This window comes from Chamaea fasciata, unplaced genomic scaffold (genome assembly GCF_029207755.1).
Source record: "Chamaea fasciata isolate MVZ Bird 193981 ecotype frontalis unplaced genomic scaffold, bChaFas1.0.hap1 SCAF_2, whole genome shotgun sequence".
Classification (NCBI taxonomy): domain Eukaryota; kingdom Metazoa; phylum Chordata; class Aves; order Passeriformes; family Sylviidae; genus Chamaea; species Chamaea fasciata.
Genome location: NW_027094087.1, coordinates 19,993,455 through 20,013,312, shown reverse-complemented (window position 1 = coordinate 20,013,312; position 19,858 = coordinate 19,993,455). Strand labels below are relative to the sequence as shown.

The window sequence follows — 19,858 nt, the reverse complement described above, 5'->3', positions numbered from 1 at the left end:
GTGTTCTGCAAGGAGGTTTGGTTTTTTTGAATTCCTTATATAAGTTGAGAAAAACTGAGTAGTTCTGCCCTCAAGCTACAAAAGGGAAGGTTAATGTTCTAAAGGCACCAGAATTTGTTGTCTAGTGTCTCTGGCACGACTCACTAGAACAGCATAAATACTGGATCATTAACAGTTTGCTTTTTTACTTTATCCTGTTAACACATCCCTTATTTCTTCTGGTTTCGTTAACAAAAAGATCTACTGTTGTCTAATTTTGAAACATTGGCATCTTCTAACGTGCTTACTTAGGAAAGCTGTTCGTGGCTAATAATGTGGAGCCATTGCCTGGGGCTAGGTGTGTGGTTATCCATGGAATTAAAAGCACAGAACATCAACTGTTACACTTCAACTCGACAGAGCATGCTCAGCGTGTGTTTGCAAACTTGCATTTAGCACTCTGCAGTGGTGGGAGCCCAAGATTTACAGCCCGAACTGCAGCTTTTTGAGGTCTGGACACTCCAATGGCAGCTGCCCCTCAGGCTGGGTAAGGAGGAGGCAGGAGTGGCTGGTAATCGGAGCCTGGACTTCCTGATGCAGTGGCATGAAATGAGGTCTGGAAAACCCCTGCTCAGTGTGTAGCTCAGTTCCTAAATTTGTTTCTTGGGATTGGATTTCCTGATGAGATGGATATGCAAGAAGCGTTTGTGGTTCTGTAGCAAGAACTCCACTGAAACTTGAAGTCATGAGCTCGTATTGATGTTTTCCTGGCAGTCCAAGTTATTAATCTAAAGTTAATGCAAGTTGTAATAAAAACAACTTTTCTCCCCCAGCTTCCCGATTTGTAAACGTGGTAGCTGCATATAAGGTGATGCCCACTGGCTCGCTAGAGAATCACAACCGTGCCTGGGTGACAGAAATGTGCCTGTGGGAGCCCTCCCCACTCACAGCAGCTGCCACTGAACAGGTAACTGAAACCAGGGCCTAAAGGGGTGCTTTAGTTCTCTTAGGTGTGACAGTCCTGTTCACATGAAGACAAGAGCTTGCAATACTCCACATCTAAAAGCACCACTTAACTCAGCAATGCTGGAAGGCACTAGACCCCTGAGGAGAGACAAAGCTTACAGCACAAAACTTTTCCTGGGAGAACAAGAAAAACTCCCTTTCTGCTAAGTCCTTCAAAGGTCACATGAGAATTGTAAGGATGCTCCCCAACAGCGCTGCACTTGAGGGTGACAACAGAGTGACCAGGGCCTCTGCCTGCAGCAGCTGGAATTGTTCTGCAGGGAATAGGCCTCGGTTAAGAGCTGCTCCAGAGATGCTGGGGGGTTCCACCACATTATCAGCCACAGCTGTAACGCTGGCTCCTGAATGTCATCATTATACCCTGGTGCTTCCTTTAACAGTGAGGAATGACATGGTTGTAATTCCAGTGGAAATAAAGTGGGGCAAAAATTACCCACACATCACTTGGCTGTTGTGCACCTATAGCTATATCCCTGTGGAGCAATTGTTCAACAGAAGCCTGCCTTACTCCTTCAGCACTCAGCCTTTTGAAACCCCCACTTTTCTTCAATTATAGATGTAGCTTAGTTACTTACAGAGGCTCACAGAGGAGTTAAAAAGCTCCTGGCGTTCCCTTAGGATGAACCACAGATGATCATAAGGCTTTCTGCAACATCAGTGCTGCCTTGAAGTTCCTGTAGCAGCAAAGGGAAAGGCACAGGACAGGTACAGCTTATCCTTCAACCAGGAGAGTGACACTGGAGGACAACTTCCACACCCCAACTCCTGCTCAAATACCCATCCCAGGGCAGAGGCCAAGATGGAAGTGCTGGCTGGTGCTTGCTCTGGAGTGCAGTGTTGTGGACACCCAAGTCAAGAGAAATAACGTCTGAAACAAACCAAAATGGCTACAGCTGGGTACCAGGGGGCCGGGCAGATACCTCAGCCGCCCCGAGGGTTTGCAGCCAAAGCAAGTTCAGTATCAAGATACACGGTGTTCCATTAGCACTGTGCTCTTGTACAGCCATGTTCTGACACTCAGTTCAGGAGGGCTGTGTGTTTCCTTTCCTCATACAACAAAATTCTTTGAGCCTTAAGCAAAAATTAAAAATCATGTGTTACTAGAACTATCCAGGCCAGAATCTGTATATGGAAAGTGAAAAACTGAAGAGAAATCTGCAACACCTTTCCCTAGAGAAAAAAAGTTTCTTGAAAGAGCAGTTCATGGCAGAGCTCAGTTTATTTGATGACAGAAATAACCATAACTTTTTACATCTAACACTAAATAAAAACAGCAGAATGTACAAATCAAATTAATTATGTACAGGAATTCACTAGGAATACTTAATGAACGGACACTTCTCATTAACTTTATTTTTAAAAAATCAAATACGAACTGCATTTCTGCAGTCTGGGTTTTGCAGAAGGGTAGTGAATGTCTTAAGTGCTGAAGTCCAGAGAAAAACATAAGGCAACTCCACACAGATGGGAACAGCAAAGCTAAGAGTGACATTCCCCACTTACCTCATGCCGTTCTGAAAAGGTAAGGCACAGCATGTTAGGAAAGGGGTGCCACAACATTGAGCTTTGACATTCCTGGCTGAATCTTGTTTACAAAACAACCTTTTGTGATTAGTTTGGTTGGTGGTTGTTTTTAAACAGGTCATTGAGTCAGTAAAAGCATTTTGACAGTGGATAAGAAGGCTCCAAAATTCAGATTCACTTTTGCTTCTTCCATAGGCTGGGCAAATAAATAAATGCACCAAAGATTAAACTAAGGTGCTGGTAATATTCTTTTTTGTAAGGTAACACACTTAATATACAAATAGCATTCTAGCACTATTTACAGCTATTTTTCCTTGAACACTTCTTCACTTTAGTAATACATAATTATTTTTAGGATACAAACACTGAAGTAAGTTTTCAAGTTGACCTAGTGCTCTTTCAAATATTTTTCCATTATAATGGCAGTATTTTAATTTTAAGCAGGATGGCTATCTCCAGATTTTTTACCATACAAAAATTCAGATGCAGTAATTTTTTTTAAATATTCATTTTAGTTTTACTCCATTTGGTAATTAGAAAATAATACAATTGTAAAGGGGTGCAGGATATATAAATAACTACATTATTTCTCTTGAAATAAGCCCCTGACTTTTGAAATAGGCATCTACAAATTAATTTGGATCCAAGACAGGAACTCAAACATAAAAAAATTTCAACAGCTGCTTATCTACAGAACTGCAAAGTATAAAAAGAACAGTCCATTCTGCAGCTTAGTAGACAGATATCTACACAGTTAAATAAGATGAAAAGTAGAAATACTAATTCAAATGAGGTGGTTACTTTGTCACAGGGTTTGCTGACATTTTGTTCAGTGGATCTGTTTCACAGGTAGCAGTTATATGCGTGTCACTTTATTTATGAAGTTTACCCTGCAATGTTACAAGTTTCTGGCTGCTCGGGTATCTTGCTACTGTCCAGGTTAGGAAACGTGATACCACTACAGACTGAGAAGAATTTAAAGACTACAGCTCTGATTTGTTCACATGCAAAGCACTTTCAGTTTCCTTGACACACATGCTGCTTGCTTAAAAAAAAACAAGCAGCAACAAAGGAACTCACACCTTGTAAAGATTAAGATGTGCCCTGTTCATGGTATTAAACCAGGGACATGGAAACCTGGGCCAAGCACAGCTGTCATTCACACTTACTTGCAGGAATACCCAGTAAGGATTTTTCCAACTATGTGGTGTAACACCAGGTATCAACTGGCCCTAGAAGTATTTTTCTTAAAGCAGCAGTAATAAGGTCTTTTAGAGATTCTGGTAATTTTGAGACAAATTTAATTTTTGCTCCATCCTAAGATTTTCATATTTCTCTATCCTGATACTGTCATGTGTCCTGCATGGGAATTAGCAGGGCTCCTCCTTTCAATACAATACAAGACGAGATCCGTCCGTGACTAGGTGGAATTCCTCAGTTCCCGAAGAAGTGTGCCATTAGACCTTTCTCCTTTGACAGTTTCTAAATCAAATGTAAAGGAAAATTAGAAGCATCCATCATCAGGCTGCCTGCTTTGGGTTCATCCATCAGTGCTGGCAATAGCTTCCAAACAAACATGGAGCTGAATGTGGCTGTGCACAGAGGCTGTGATGTAAACTCCTCCCTCAGAAAAGAAAAGGAGTTTAATTCTCTAAGCAGTCTCCCTGTGGTGGGCTGTCCTCTGGTTAACTCAGATTCAAAACCATCTTGGAGAGTCACTTCCTTGGACTTCAGCAGATCACTGCCCATTATCTGTAAAACATTTTACAGCATGTTGCTGAACCTTGGGCCAGCCACCCACACACCTGGAATTTAAGTAATTTCTTCAGAACTGGGATTCACTAACTACCAATGGTGCATTTGCCCAGAGAAAAAAGCTTCAGTTTTTCTGTATGCCACATGAAGCACAAGCCTACACAAAGCATTCCACCACCTCCCTCATCTTGGGAGTAAACAGACAGAATCCAATACAGGTAATTTGCTCACAAACTTGATGAAATCACATGAAAACAAACAAAAAAGCAACCTATCGCTGTGCATTTCTAGGTTTTAGTGCAGCCTTTTTATATGTTTTTTTCTTTTTAATTTTTCAAAGTTACAGTATGATACTGCATACACAAACCCATTATTTTGACCTTTTTTTTTTCTTTTTAAAGTTATAGCCAGTATAGAAATCTTAGTTTTCAAAGCCTTGGCCCACACTGGAGCATTGGTACTTTTTCTCTCTAATGCATGATGCAGTATTCTGTCATCACAACATTCAGTACTGAGGATTAACCATTTGAAAACAAGGCATCACTGAAAACCTCAGCTAACCTGTTAAATACTTGGCTCTTACAGACTATAGAACCTTACCCTTCTTGCTCTCATACACTAAATTGACTCTGTTGTTGTTACATGGGCCACTTCTACTTCTACAGTTTCAACGGCCTGTGTCACCTCAGCCATTTTCTGTCCTTGCTGTTGTGCCAGCACGTAATTTACCACCTGCATGATGCTTTGGTCGGAAAGGGTAGAGACTGACGTGCATTCCTCAGTAGCTGCAACCGCTTCGATGGCTTCAAGTGTCTCTCCCGTCACTACCACGGTCTCGCCCTCACCGGCACCAAAGCTGATCTCTGTTTCCTGTTCCTGCATGTCCGACGCTAAAATGCTGATGGCATGTTCCACCTGCGTGCCCTGGTTGTGAAACTGCAGGGTGTCCTTTTCCAGCATGATCTTGCAGGGAATGTAGTCCCTGTGGAACTTGGTCATGTGCTTGCGCAGGGTGCGCGCGTCGATGTAGGCCTCGTTGCAGACGGGGCACACGTAGGGCCGCTCGCCCGTGTGCGTCCGCACGTGGCGCTTCAGGGAGCGCGCGTCCGCCCAGGCCACGCCGCACGTCAGGCACTCGAAGGGCTTCACACCTGCGGGGCAAGGCAGGCAGGGGTGACACAGAGCTCGCCAACAGCCCGCAGCAACGCTGGCCTGTCTGCTATGTGTCTTGGGTTATGTAACCAAATAACGTTTATTCTATTTTTCATCTGTTGAACGTGGTTGGGGAGATGTTTTCTCCATCTCTTGTAAAACCCATTTCCCGTAACTCCAGGGGGAGGGGGTGGATGCCTTCTGATAATGGGCCAGCTGTTAAAACCAGGTGGGGCAGTTTTCCTTATTCCTTCCACAACCTGTCCACCCTCCGGGGGATATCTTCTGGTAATGGGCCATTAAGGCTCACCACATGACTGAAAATATTACTCCATCCCATTGTGAGATGCTCCACCCAGTGCGGGGAGACAACCACTCCTACCTAGATAAAAACTGAGACTCAGGAATGCCACGTATCCTGTTTTTCCACTGGATTTCCCAGAGGAAGACCGGACCCTTCTTGCCACCACTGGACCCCTTCTACAGGATCATCTCTACTCCAACAGAACCACATCTCTTACTCCAGGAGGATTTATTTGGACGCCTTCCAACACCCTGACCACCAGGGTGTCAGGTGATATTCCTGACTCTGTCAGGGTTTCTAGGATTTTTGTTTGTTTGCTTGTTTTTTTTTGTATTACAACATTGGTATTCTTAATATTCCTAGTAAAGAACTGTTATTTCTATTCCCACATTTTTGCCTGAAAACCCCTAATTGAAAAATTATAATAATTTGTAGAGAGGAGTTACATTCTCCATTCCAAGGAAAGCTCCTGGAAGACACCTGTCTTTCTAAACCAAGACACTATGTAAGACAGAGACCCTGTTTACCATTTCTATGTAACAATATAACGGTAGCATAATGTTGTTATTATGTGGTGAGATTTTCCACAAATGCCGAGCCCAATCCAATGCTTTACTTACAAAACTTTTCAAGATTCCTTTTAATGCAGTTTCTTCCTTATTTTAAGTAGACAATGCTTAATGGAATTCTGATCATTTTGATTCCTTTCTGAAGCCATGTTTTACTTCCCAGAATTTGTCACTTATATTTCTAGTCACCCTTTGCTTCTGTAAATCCTTTTCTACAGCTTTACCCCTCCTCTTCCACACTGCATATGTTCAAATACAGCACCTGATGTTTGCAGGATCTTATTTTCCCTCATAACGTCTGAGTTCTATGGTCTGTAATATCTAATGGGGCGTGTGGGTGGTGACAAACATCATCTCACTACTGGCTTTTCCTCTGTGACGGTTACTGTAGATTTAGGCTAGGTACCTACTTCAGGACACTCTCTCTGTTTCGAAACAAACACAAAATCTCTATTTCAATAGACAGCTGTCAGATTTACTCTTAAGAGATCTTTAAAAGGAAACATGCTTCAAAAAAAAAAGTGGGTTTTGCCCTGGGACAGGAGAATATAGAGATTCCCAAAACAGCTGAAAGAAGCAAACACTGAAAATCAATTTCATACTTTACATCTAACATAAAAATGCACATAATTCTTTAACAAAAAATATAAAATGTTTTCATATTTTCCCCAAACATCATATAGTTTATTGCTTGTAATAAATTAAGAAGTTGATCAATTTCCAACAATGGTCCTTTTTTTTTTTTTTCTAATTTAGACCAATCAATCATTCTCCTATCTGAAGAGTACTTTAACTGCGTGCACCTTGGAAAATGAGAATGTTTTAGTGCATCCAATTCTTTGCCAGATTTACCCTCTTAATCACTGGTAAAAAAGTTCCTCTTCTATTCAGGTTCTGAGGACAAATTGGCACAGCCCCTGTGCATGACTGGAGTTTTAGAAAGACCCCAACAGCAACTTCTGGGAATCACTGGTAGCAAGTTACCAAACCAGGATTTGCATAGAACTGGAGAATCTGTAAAAATCCCTCCATGTCTAGCCAGAGAGGAAACACACACAGACTCAAACAAGCCCCCTGCACATTGTGTTTTTAAGAGTTTGAGGGATGCCATGACTATTTGTGTTCTACATACCTTCATGATTGTTCATGTGTCTCCTATATTCCCGGAGCTGTGTGAATTTTCTTCCACAGTGCTCACAAACTCGTTCCAGATTTTGTTTTGCTCTTCCCTTTTTACCGTGTGTGGCTTTCTTTACATGTCTTCTGTACAAAGCTTTCTCATAAAATTCTTTTCCACATACATTACACCTAAAATGTGTTAAGTGAGAAATCTATTAAAACCATTATTGCAAGCTTATGTGTTTTAAGCCAAAATCCACTTTAATTATGGTAGGCAAAGTTTAATGGCAATACTGTCTTATATGGTAAGTAGTTCCATAATTAGGAGTAATATTGTTGGACTGCACTACATTTCCTCTTATCCACAGCCACAAAGCTTCCACTTACCCTTCTAGAGAAGTAAGATCACCTAAGTTTCTAACTTCACTGATTCTATTTATCCTCTTATGTCTTAGTTCCAGCACTGTCAGCAGCTAACCCACGCTATTTAAAGTCACCATCCATCCTCAAGTACTGAAGACCCCAGGCACCATCAACCCATCGGTACTTTAAAAGTGGACTAGGCAGTGCCTTGTTGACAGGCTGTGGATCTCTATAACCTCATTTTGATTAGTACACTGCAATTGTAAAATTAATTTCCCCTTACCTATAAGGGTCTGTGACGGAATGAGACTTTACATGAGAATACCAGTCTTTCTTCCAGCTGTAACATTTTCCACAGAACTGACACTGAAATGGCTTCACACCTAAATGTTTATTCATATGCTGCCGAAGATCCCGAGCTTCATAGAAACTCTTGTCACACCTGTAACAGCAAATGTTTTAGCATCCCATACAAGAAAGGCACTGATTTCAAAGGCACTGGGAAGCTCTTCTTTAATGGCAACTGAAGACTGAGAACACCTACTGCATCATCAGTATTTATTTAAAGCACAATGCCATTCTAAACTAGGAAAAATTAGAAAGACCAGCAGCTTATTTGAAAGCCTGGAATAAAACTTGAGGCCCTCTGAAACCCTTTTATCTGTTAATGAGTAACTATATTCTTTCTTCAGATGCATTTTTTATTCTCATGCTTTACAAGTCTTATCCCAGGCCAGTGGAACAGTTTTAAGCTACATCAAGGAGCTGGTTTTGATCTTGAAAATTTCTAGAATCATTAATGCTACAAAAAAAAGCCCACCAAAACCACCCTTCACCTGACTTACTGAGTACACTGATATCCACGAACTTCAGGCTTTGGCTGATGTTTCTTTATGTGTTTACTGAGTCCTGATGCCCTGTGGAAAGATTTTCCGCAGATGGAGCAAAGATACTTGGATTCTCCTGGCCAAAACAAAACAAAACGTGTTACCAAGCCAGGCCTCCATTTCACTGGAGTGCTTTGTGAAACAAGTTTTTAATCCATATATAACTTATATTAAGTAATCAGAGAAGCACTACAAAGAGATGTTTGTTTAATTACACTGATGGAATTTTTCAGTGTATTTTGTATGTGCTAATGTAATAATACACAAGGTGGGGGAGTAGCAACTCTAAATTATTTCATGTTTTTAAACAAAGGTACATCACTGCAACTATGTTTCAGTGAGGAAAAGTGAGCAGCCTAAAAAACTACCCTCTTGTGTGAAAAAAACCACAACTGCCTGTATTTATGTATTATGCAACTTCTTCAGAAACACAGCATTGCTTATGGATTATTGTTTATATCTTGCATTTGTGGAAAAACACCTTAAAATAAAAATTTCTGCTCCCTTTCATCAACATAAGAGTGATGACTACTAATATAAATTCCTTAATTTCAGGAACAAATTATCCTAACTGAATATCTCTCTTGATTCTGCCCAGCCCAGAAAACCAGAAACACAGACAACCTTTACAAATTACAGTTTTAAAACACTGCTTATATTAAATTATTATATTGTCATCTTTCACATGCTAAGATCTTTCAAGACACTACACTTTATAAAATGTCAGTACAGAAAATCTTGTATAACATATATGGAGATTATGAGAGATTTAACTTAGCATGTTTTCCTCTAAAAGGACAAGCTGGAAGATTAAGTGCACTGAACATTCTAGCCTGTTGCCTATTTCTTGTTGAATTAAAGTGATACAGGCATTAAATACGCACATAAAATCACAGGAACAGACCAACCACAATTCCTGTTCTTGTACAGAACGTTTGCATAATAACACTAAACTGTGGTAAAGCAGCCCCAGAAAACTTACCTCTATCTCAGCTGTCTGACGAGAAAAAAAAGAACAAACTACCATTTATTTTTTTAAACAGTTCCTTTGACACTGAAGAACGTTAAAGTTCAGCAGCATACAAGAGCCAAGCAAAGGAAAAGGATTCCCTTTCTCATCACGTACCTGTATGAATGCTCATGTGTTCCTGAAGACTTCTTTTTGTGACAAAAGACTTTTCACACAAGTCACACTTGAACTGTTTCTGTACTTCATGAAGAGCTAAGTGCATTTTTAATCCATGCTTATACGTAAAGGTCTTTCCACAAACCTAAAAAATTCCATATGTGGTGGAATAGGACAAATAAAACTAATTATGTAATAGGTGTTTAACTTCAAACAGAACAAAACCTCCTGTATTTCTTGGAAACTAGGATGGCCAAAACCTGTGATTTTGCACCAGTGACAGAACTGGTCTGTTAAAAAAAGGGAATAATCAAAGGAAGACATTCTTCTAGACACAAGAATATGAACTTGCACAACTCAAATTCGTTCTAGTTTCCTCATTCTCAGACTGCAAGCAATCTCATCATGAATGTTACACTAATTTTCCCTATTGTGAAGTGACCAAGATTAACACAAATTTTAGGGCAGAGCATCACTACCAAAATATTGGTAACAGAAAACACTAATCTGATTAGAGAGCAAAAGGACTTTACCTTGCATGCATGGGGTTTGACACCTGTATGTTTAAGCATATGTATTCTGAGCGAATAGAGCTTAGGCAGGGTTCTCCCACAGATGTCACACACGAATTCCCGTTTGGTTCTCCCCTTCACTGAGGACACGCCAGTCCCCTCGGCACCTGCAGCTCCAGCCGTGGCTTCTGGCTTCCGCGTGTGCCGCACCAGGTGGGCGCGCAGGGAGGCACCATACTGGAACTCCTTCTTACACAACTGGGACAGAAAGCATTACAGCTTTACTTTGCATGCGACACTCGGAATTATTTTTAAAAGCCCCAGAAGTAATCAAATGTTTTAAGTACAGTAATATGGTGAGTTAAATCTATAACCCAGCTCCAACAGCCATTTTGTCTGAGGTTAATGAATAGTTGTAAATTTTGATGTTATGGCTACTGACAGAACCACTGATCACTTCCCAGTGAGACTAACTTCCAGCTGAGACTAAACACAAATTTACTGGTTAAAAGCAAATCCTATGCTAGCACTGTCTTGAGCAGCAAGTCACACACTACGGTCAGGCCAAGTGGCTACACTCCGTTCTACCTCACCCCATCCAGATCAAGGCTGTATCCAACTCTGAACACCGTAAGGAAAATAAATATATGTACCAAAAAACATAACGAAAAATAATTACTTATATAATTGTGAATTAATTTTCATAAGGAGGAAGGTTTACACAGGAAAAAAAAACCCAACCTCTCAACCTACTGGGCATTTATATTCTTTAGCTCTTTCATGTTTCAGTGTGTGCATTATAAGTGCATAGCGCCGTTGGAACACCATTCCGCAGTCAGTGCATTTGTGCTGAGCTTCCACTTCGTTGTTTTCTGTGGTCTCCCTTTTGGGCTGTTTCATTTTTTTCCCTCTTTGTACCAGCTTCATGGCAACCTAAGTTGGAAAAACAGAACCTTTGAATGAATTTTACTGCACTGTACATCATACCTTGTCTGAAAGTTTGTATTAAAAGCTGATGTTCTGTTACTGTAATACCTCTTAATTTTGCTCAGCTGACTTAGTTGCTCAAAAGTTACCTTGTTTCAGTTCACTACAAAACTTCAGATCTCAAGCTGAGTGACAAACCATTCTTTTCTTAAAACCATAAACTTATGATGATGGTCACGCAGTGACTTACCAGTTCAGGGACAATGAACTCTTCAGCCCTGAGTGACTGCCTAAGTAACAGCTATGGGATAGTTACAGAAGAATCACAGAGTACTGCCAGTCAGGATTTCTATTACGTTGAGAGCATTCCAGCTTTCCTAGAGATTTTTTTATCTAGGAATAAGGCACTAGTGGGTTTTTATTAGGTGGTATTGGCAGTGCTACCTGGAGCTGATAATCTCATCTTCCTTTGTATAAACTTGCTGCCAAATTCTTTAAAAGCCAAATTCTAAGCAATCAGGTTCAAACATCCTTTATCAGGTGTGTCCCCTTTGGGTCCCTGAGAATAAGGCAAGGGAAGGAAATACAGGCATCCCCATTTCTTCATCCTTCTCTCCCAGCAAGTGAGGAATCTAGCAGTTTTTGAAAACATGCCAGCCCTTCCATGCCTCTGAAAACCAAACTGAAACTTGACACAGAGAAAACTTTTTAATGTTTTTAAATTTTCCTGTTGCTCTGAAAACTTATGCAAACATGGCTAAACTGTGGCGCCACAAAAATAATTTTGTTCACTACATGATTGCTAGGAGCTAGGAAAGTAATTCCTACAAAGCACACCCCATCCCCAATATCTCTGTGGCAAGTGCAAGTACTGTAATTTAAATCAGTAGCACTTTTCCTGCAATCTCCTTCCTGTTATTCTCCCAGCATCAAAACTGGGAACCCAGGAGAGTGTCTCCTTCCCAAAGCTTATATGACATCCCATGCCAAATGAGGAGTTGAGGGATGCACAAGACAAAACACTAAAAGCTACAAAACAAGTTAGGAAAGCGGAAACCTGTTCCTGAGTCCAATCCTGAGCAATCATCTAAACCAATTTCTTTTTTCCATAGGTCTGTGGACTTAATCTGTCAAGGAGCTGGATTTAAAAACTGCAAAATACATTAACAGGAATATTCCCGAAAGTAAATATTCCCCTCCCAAAACAGAACAAAACCTTGGCACTCTCCAACCAGCATAAATAGGTTGCTCAAGTATTTTGATTGTGCTGGTTTTAGCATCTGGGCTTTAAGCCGTCCATCTATAAAAAGACACAAATGCCACAGTTTCTATCTACCAGGGTGTTGTAATGATAACAAATTATTGTCCTGTGTGTGGGACTGGTGGCTTTAGTATGCAAAACTCTCAGGACTCCTCTGGAAATTAACAGTTCTTCAGAAGACTTTACCAACATGCAGTGAGGTGCACTCTGTCACAAACTAAATGCATGAATGCCCAGTGTGACGACTGTCAACTAGCCATAGGTACTGAAAGAGGAAAGGCTCTCAAAAGGGAAAGAGTAATAAAACTGGTTCATTTAAAAAAAAAATAAAATTGTAACTGGAACTAGTTCAATTACAAAACATTTGGTATGTTCAGGTGCTAGAGTTTTAACACCAGTGCTCTTTGAACCGTTCTCTTAACTAATCCCAACCAGAAGGTAGCAGGAATGCATTACTGTGACTCATGACTACATCTTAAGATCTACTTGGGATGTAAAATTTTTCATGACCAATTCTGTTGTCAACTCTGAACAAGTGTAGGATCTCACTTCTCTAATAGATAAATATAAATATTTATGACTGACATACACATGAGCTATTTCAGAATTAAATTCACAGATCATTAAGAATTTTGGGGAGATGACACAACTTCTGTCCAACCATAAGACACTGTGAGAAGATACTCAGCCTAGACTGTGGCCTCTGAGCATTCTAAGGACCTTCAATGTAGAAGGAATACCAATGCCAAGTCAATGCTTTTGGGATTTTGTTTGCACAACTGTCACAGCTTAGAAATTACGCTGGTAACTACAGGCCTAATGACAGACAGCATACCTGCTGCACTGCAGATTTAGGGTTTGTCTTTCTGTTCTGCAGTTTTTTTTCAATTCCTTTATGCATCCTGATGTACCCCCCCTCAGTGACTGAACGCTGGCGAAGCTTGCTTTTGTAAGTATCATCCTGGCCAGCAGCGAGGCTTTCCGGCTGCAAAACGGAGCTGCTCTGCTCAGTACTTTTCTGCTTCAGTGTCTCTGAGGAGCCTTCAGAAGCACAGTCCACATGTGCTCTATCACTTTGGTTTTGAACTATCTCAGTTTCCCCTTGACTCTGCTGTGTGTCCATGGCTTCCACAGCTGATGGCTCAGCGCCGCAGCTGTTGTAGAGACTGTTTGAAATGGTCTCCACCAGCTGGATCTTGATGTAATTTTCAGTTGTTTCACACTGCTCCACAGCCTTGGAAGGATTGCCTGCAGCGGCCTTCAGAGGCTCTGGGTGCAGGAGGTCAGGCTGGGGTGCTGCTGCCTCCTCTGTCCCAGCAGAGGAAGGGGCTCCATTCACAGCTACTGGAACTTCATCAGCTGAGAGTTTAGGTTGCTCAACACCATCCACAGGCTGCATCTCCACTTCAGCCTGCTCTGCAAGATTTTGTGTTGACTCTACTGTTTGAATATCTCCCTTTTGGTACACTGTAATTTGTTTCTCTTCCATCTGTTTGTGCACATTCTCACAGATTTCAAGGACCTCTGACATGAAGAGATGCCGGGCGAGCATGGCCACTTCTGCCATACTACAGAAGTCAAACGTTAATTCTGAGGTATAAGCAAATTCCAACAAAGGCAGGAAACTGGACTTGCAGAAACCTACCAGGAATAAAACAAGATGTTAGAGCAAATAATGATGGTCTAAAATTATACCAGAATATCCCATGATGAATACAACAGTTCACCTTTGATACAGGTAACCCTGAAATTTAGAGTAAAACACACTTGGAAATAAGCCCATCACCATCACTGGGACTCAATTAATTGTCATTTACACTACACTTCCTCCTCATGTAGTTTCTGTGTGTGGGTAAGCTCAGACAACTTTTCCAGTAACTAAGTAGAACTTAGGTAGTTTCACAATAAAATTCTTTGAGGAATATTTCAAGATGCTGGGAGAGCCACAACACTTTTGGAGCAGATTAATTGAACCAAAGTCTTTCTGGATCTGCTACATTCCGAAAGTACTCAGGTCTTAAGTAACAAGTGATGTGGTAGAAAAATAACAAAGTAGCTACTGAAAACAATAAAGATATGGATATATAGATAGAAATGCTTAAATATAAGAATTTGGTATAATTTTCCACAATTGCATAAATAATAAATCAAACATTTAATGTGGGGAACCTTCTGGACCATCCTATTGGAAAATTACTGTTCATGTATGCCTACTGTTCATGCAGACAGACAGTTAATAAATGAGAAAGCAATGCAGAAGGCATATGTCCTGTACACTAGCCTTCATCACCACAAAGCTATTTTTGGAACATTTTTTTTAGAATTGTCTCCTGTCTTTCATGTACCAGGTCTGAGAAACAAGCAGACATGTATAATTCTGCTTCACAGAACTAAGAGCAATTTAGCATTTGTTAAGCTAAACAACTCTCCAAGCAGCTTGTCAACATCCCCACTTGGTGTATTCAAGCATTTGATTTTGTTCCCTTTTTAACATTTGTGACTAATCCAAGGAGGAGACACGTCTAAGCAAGGTAAAAATCCATCAAACGCTTCTCAGAAATTTTAAGATTACCACAGTCCATGGAAAATCAGATTAGGGAAAATCAGAGTGATCATTTTTGCATTATGAGCCACACCAAATACTTTTAGATTAAAAGAGAGAAAAAAGCAAGATAAAAATCTGGTTGTCTTCAACACTCAAAAAAGACTGAATTAAATAGTGTACACCTTACTTAGGATAAGGATTTCTAGCTTTGAAACCCACAGCAATTCACCTGACAGATCCACTACAGCTTCATGACTAGTGACAGCTCCCTTTTCAATGAAGAGCTCTCGGAAGTACTCGCTGTTGGCTGCCAAGACAGATTTGTGAGCTTTGTACTCCTCTCCTTCAATCAGCAAAGTCACATCACAGAACTGATTGGAAAGCCTCTGCTGATTCAGTTGGTTTAAGACAGACAGACAATGTTTGGAAGATGACTGCTTCACAAGGCCCTTACTGTCAACCTGTCATAAACAACATTTGAGAACTTCATTACATTTAGATTGTGCCTTTTTAAGCATTCACACTGAAACACAGAAAAGGATTATTTTCTGCAACCATACAATCAGTTCAAGCCTGTAGAATATAGAGCTTAACTTTACTATTATTTTCTTTCTTTAAGTTTCACCCTCCCTCCAAACACAATCAGAACAGACTGGAAAAGTGGGAAGACACAATTCAAACAGCTCTTTGACTGTATTTTTCTATGGTACAGTCTGACAAAGTTTCTAAATTCAAATATCTTTACGTGCATGTGAGCCTGTAGTTATGAACAGGAATTTTATATACCAGTATAGCATAATTTATTATGGAAAAGATACAGAGCCCATAAGATTCTTGTATGAGATGTTTTACTACTGGAAATTTTGCCATTCATTTTATCTTAGATTCTATATGCAAAATATATAGGGTGATTTTATTTCCCAGAAATGATGCCCTATAATTAATTTCATGACATATACAACATATACATATTCAGTATCTTTGACAAAATTTATAGTCTTATTGTTACAAGATTATCACAACAACGGAAAAGAAGTACATGACCAAGAATGCAGTAACAGAAAATGCAAATGCATTCAGATGTAAACAATGGTACTTACAAACACAAGCTCGTGCTTTGCTATTGGCTTCTTCTTCACAGGCTTTGGGGATGCAGCTGGGATTGATGCTGTGTTACTCAATTCATCATCAGTTTCATTACTGTCTTCATGAGATTTTGCATCCAGTCCCAGCTCCTCCAGCATTTCAGAAGGATCTGAGAGAGATCTAGAGCGATCTAGCTTTTCCTGGCACTTGCTGCATTCTTTAATGTAATCTTTAACCTGCTTAAGAATACCTAAAAAAAATTAACAGAGCTTGATTAGGCTTCTAATATTAATTCAATTTACTATAAACCAATAGCTAAGTATGTAGGTGATTAGCAAAAAATCAATAATTAATAGTCAAAAATATTACATACTAACCAAGAAAAATAAAGTAGGTTACCTACACTCCCTCTCTGATGCATTATTACCAATTCTGACTCTCTCACACCACTGCATGATATTTTATGTCACTATTGCTAATTTGAGACAGAACATTTAGAATGTCACTACATCAAGCAAACCCTCCTAGAAAGATTATTAAAGCTAAAAAAATACTGGTATTTAGACATTTAGTCTCATAATCCCAAGGTAATGATGGATGTAACATAATCCTGCATTCAGCCCACACAAATGGCTTGTTCCTCCTGAAGAGGACAAGAACCGGAAGGCTCACTTAAGAGCTTTTGCAAAATCGGGATCAACTGTGCTATATGCAATGACACTGATATGTATTATTAACACCGATTCAAATCAATTGCTTATGATTTTGGAATTTAAATAAAACAATTTCCCCCAGTATTTTAACCAGTGGAACCAAATATAAATGACAGGACCCGAGGACACAGACTAAATTTGTGTCAGGGGAGGTTTAGGTTCGATATCGAGAAAAGGTTCTTCCCCCAGAAGTTGGCTGGGCCCTGGAACAGGCTCCCCAGGGAAGCAGACACAGCACCAAGCCTGACAGAGTTCAACAAGTGTTTGGACAATGCTCTTAGGGATGACTTGTGTGATTTTTGGGGATGGTCCTGTGCAGGGCCAAGAGCTGTATTCAATGATCCTTGTGGGTCCTTTCCAACTCAGCACATTCTGTGATTCTCTAGATATTTTCAGATACTCAAAAGGTCCTCAGCCCAGGGTCCTCTTCTAGATACCATGGCATTTTCCATGCATGGCTTTCAATCCAAATTAGATTTTTTCACTAGGACAATTTAAAGCATATATAGCAGTTGGGCCCCTGTGGTTTAAAATCCAGCACAGCTCAAAAGCTTTGCTGACACAGACTTAGACTTGCTTGCTCACATCTCCACAGAGCATGACTTGCACTATCATTACATACATATCTCTGTAAGGATGAGGAAAACAGAGACTTAAGGCAACCTAAGACATTCAAGCCCATTTCAACATGTGTACATCTCCTTGATTTCGTCTGAAATCAGAGAGGAGGTCTCTGGCCTGCAAATCACACCTCTAACACCATTCCTGGCCCCTGAGCCATTCTCCAGCCCACTGCCTTGCAGTTACAGAACAGACACACACCAGGCTGATGTCCACCTCAGGGTGACAGCTGGGCCAAAGCTGCTGTCCACTAGCAGCCAAAGAGAATGGCAGGGAAAACATTGTTTTAAGGGAGACACATGTAAGAAAGATAATACTTGAACTGAAAGCATGGAACGAATTTTAGTGCAAGAGAAGTAAGAGGATACAGAGTGTGCAAATAAAGGTGACCAGTAAGATCAAAAGAATACAGAATGCTCTCTCCTGATGAACAGAAGCCACACTGAGGCCCATGGAGGAACTTTCCAGCACAGGATGAGAGCCGATGCCAGAACAGTACAATGCTGGGCAGACAATGAGAATGCAAATAAAGGCAAGGAAAACACCATCCAGAATGGGTATATCAGCTTTGAGATGCCAAATCCTTTTTCACACGGAAAGATCTTCAAGTCAATGAGATCTGGACTGGAGGGGCTGGCTGCAGCTGGAGCAAAGTCCCTCCAACTGAAAACAGGGAAAACTAAAGCTGAAATTACAGACTTGCTGATGGATGAAGAAAACAGAACAAGAGAAGCAATACAGACACACACTGGGCCCACGACAAGTGAAAAGCAGGCTATTTGTTTAATGGATACCCAGTGCTAAAATTAGAACACCAAATCCAAAGGGAACAAGATATCAAAAGAAAGTCTCAGGTGGGACTTACTGCTGTTCAGGTACCACCATACGTAACAACTGTGATATCACTTAGGACTCAGCTGAGAATTAGTCTGATCTTTTCAGCTTCTCATTGCAAGAAAGAGACAAAATAACAATGAGTGCCAGGACTGCCAACCACCACTGGCAGCTGTAGTACTTTAACATGAACACCATCGCATGCATGAATGAAGTCCAAAGCTAACCCAGGTCACGTGGGATAGATTATCACCCTATCCCAAGGGCACAGTTGAGATGTCACTGTCTTACCCGGGCTGTGTGCAAGCCCTGGAGGGGACAGCTGTACTCCGTGTTTCCGTATATTCAAGGTACCACCACCAGGTAAGACGCCCTGGACAATTCGCTGACCCAGATGTACCGTGCAGAGTGAGCCCTGCCTCTCCGGCTGTGACACAATGTCACTGCCCACAGACCACGTGCCTCGATGTGGCCTTTATAGGCACTGGTCACTCAGCAAGTGACAGTCCCCTCCCGGTGCCGCCAGGGAAGGCACACGGACATCCCTTCAGTACAAGGAGACATGTAACTCCTGGAGCACGTGCAGAGGAGGGCAACAGAGATGATTAAGGGGCCGAATCATCTCTTTTACCAGGAAAGGCTGAGGGAACTGGGTCAGCCTTGAGGTGAGACGACTGAGAGGGGACCCCATTAATGTGTATAAATATCTAAACAGAGGGTGTCAGGAGCATGGAGCAAGGTCCCGGTGGTATCAAGCAATGACACGAGAGGCAAGGAGCAGAAAGTAATGCACGGGAGGTTCCACGTGAATACGCGAGGAAAAATTGTAAAGGTGACTGTGCACCGGTACAGGCTGCCCCGAGAGGTTGTGTAGTCTCCATCAGTGGAGATATCCAAGAACCACCAAGACGCAGTCCTGTGCCACGCGCTCTGGGATGACCCCGGCACCCGCTGCGGTCCCTTCCAACCATCGGCGGTCCCGTGGCTGGGCGCCCCAGCTGCCGGCCCGCCCGCAGCGCTCACCTCTCCACCAGTACTTCTGCGAGAGCCCCTGCCATGTCTGCAGCCGGGTGCGGTGCGCGCCGTCGGGCGCCAGGTGCGCGGCGCGGATGAGGCGGGCGCGGCGCTCGGCCTGCAGCACCACCTCCAGCTCGGCGAAGCGCTGCTGGTCGCGCTGCCGCCGCTGGTAGTACAGGGTGCCGCCGCGCACCACGTAGCAGGCGGCGGCCTTGCGGATCTTCCGCTTGGCGTTGCCCTCCGTGCCCGGGGCGTATGGCTCCCGCTCGTTCGTCAGGTACCGCAGGATGGCCAGGTAGCTCTCCTCGCTGGACATCGCGCGGCGGGGGCACGGGAGCCGCCCCCGCGCCCTCAGAGCTGCGCCGATGCTGCGGAGGAGCCTCCCGGAACGAGCGAAGAGGGGTCGGGATCGGCCCCGGGCGGCGGGAGCCGCGCCCGGGGGGGAACTGGAGTGTCGCGGCCCGCGGCGGCAGGAGGGAGGGAGAAGCTCGGGCAGCAGCGGCGGCGGAAAGACAAAATGGCTGCTGCACAAGCGGAA

General features: G+C 42.0%; 1 protein-coding gene across 2 annotated transcripts; it reads right to left on the bottom strand.

The window, feature by feature from the left end:
- Positions 1–2,205: 2,205 nt before the first annotated feature.
- On the bottom strand, positions 2,206–19,858 carry ZBTB11 (zinc finger and BTB domain containing 11). 2 transcript variants are annotated; one of them, XM_066175165.1, is made up of 12 exons: positions 19,327–19,858; positions 16,150–16,385; positions 15,279–15,510; positions 13,340–14,145; positions 11,070–11,249; positions 10,338–10,574; positions 9,805–9,949; positions 8,637–8,754; positions 8,075–8,233; positions 7,442–7,617; positions 4,885–5,435; positions 2,206–4,281 (listed from the first exon to the last, which is right to left on the bottom strand). In XM_066175165.1, exons 1-11 carry the CDS (start codon positions 19,634–19,636, stop codon positions 4,903–4,905), a joined length of 3,132 nt encoding a protein of 1,043 aa, XP_066031262.1. In that variant the 5' UTR covers positions 19,637–19,858; the 3' UTR covers positions 2,206–4,281; positions 4,885–4,902. The 2 variants fall into 2 exon arrangements, with proteins under 2 accessions (XP_066031262.1, XP_066031261.1); XM_066175164.1 differs by having other exon boundaries at positions 2,206–5,435.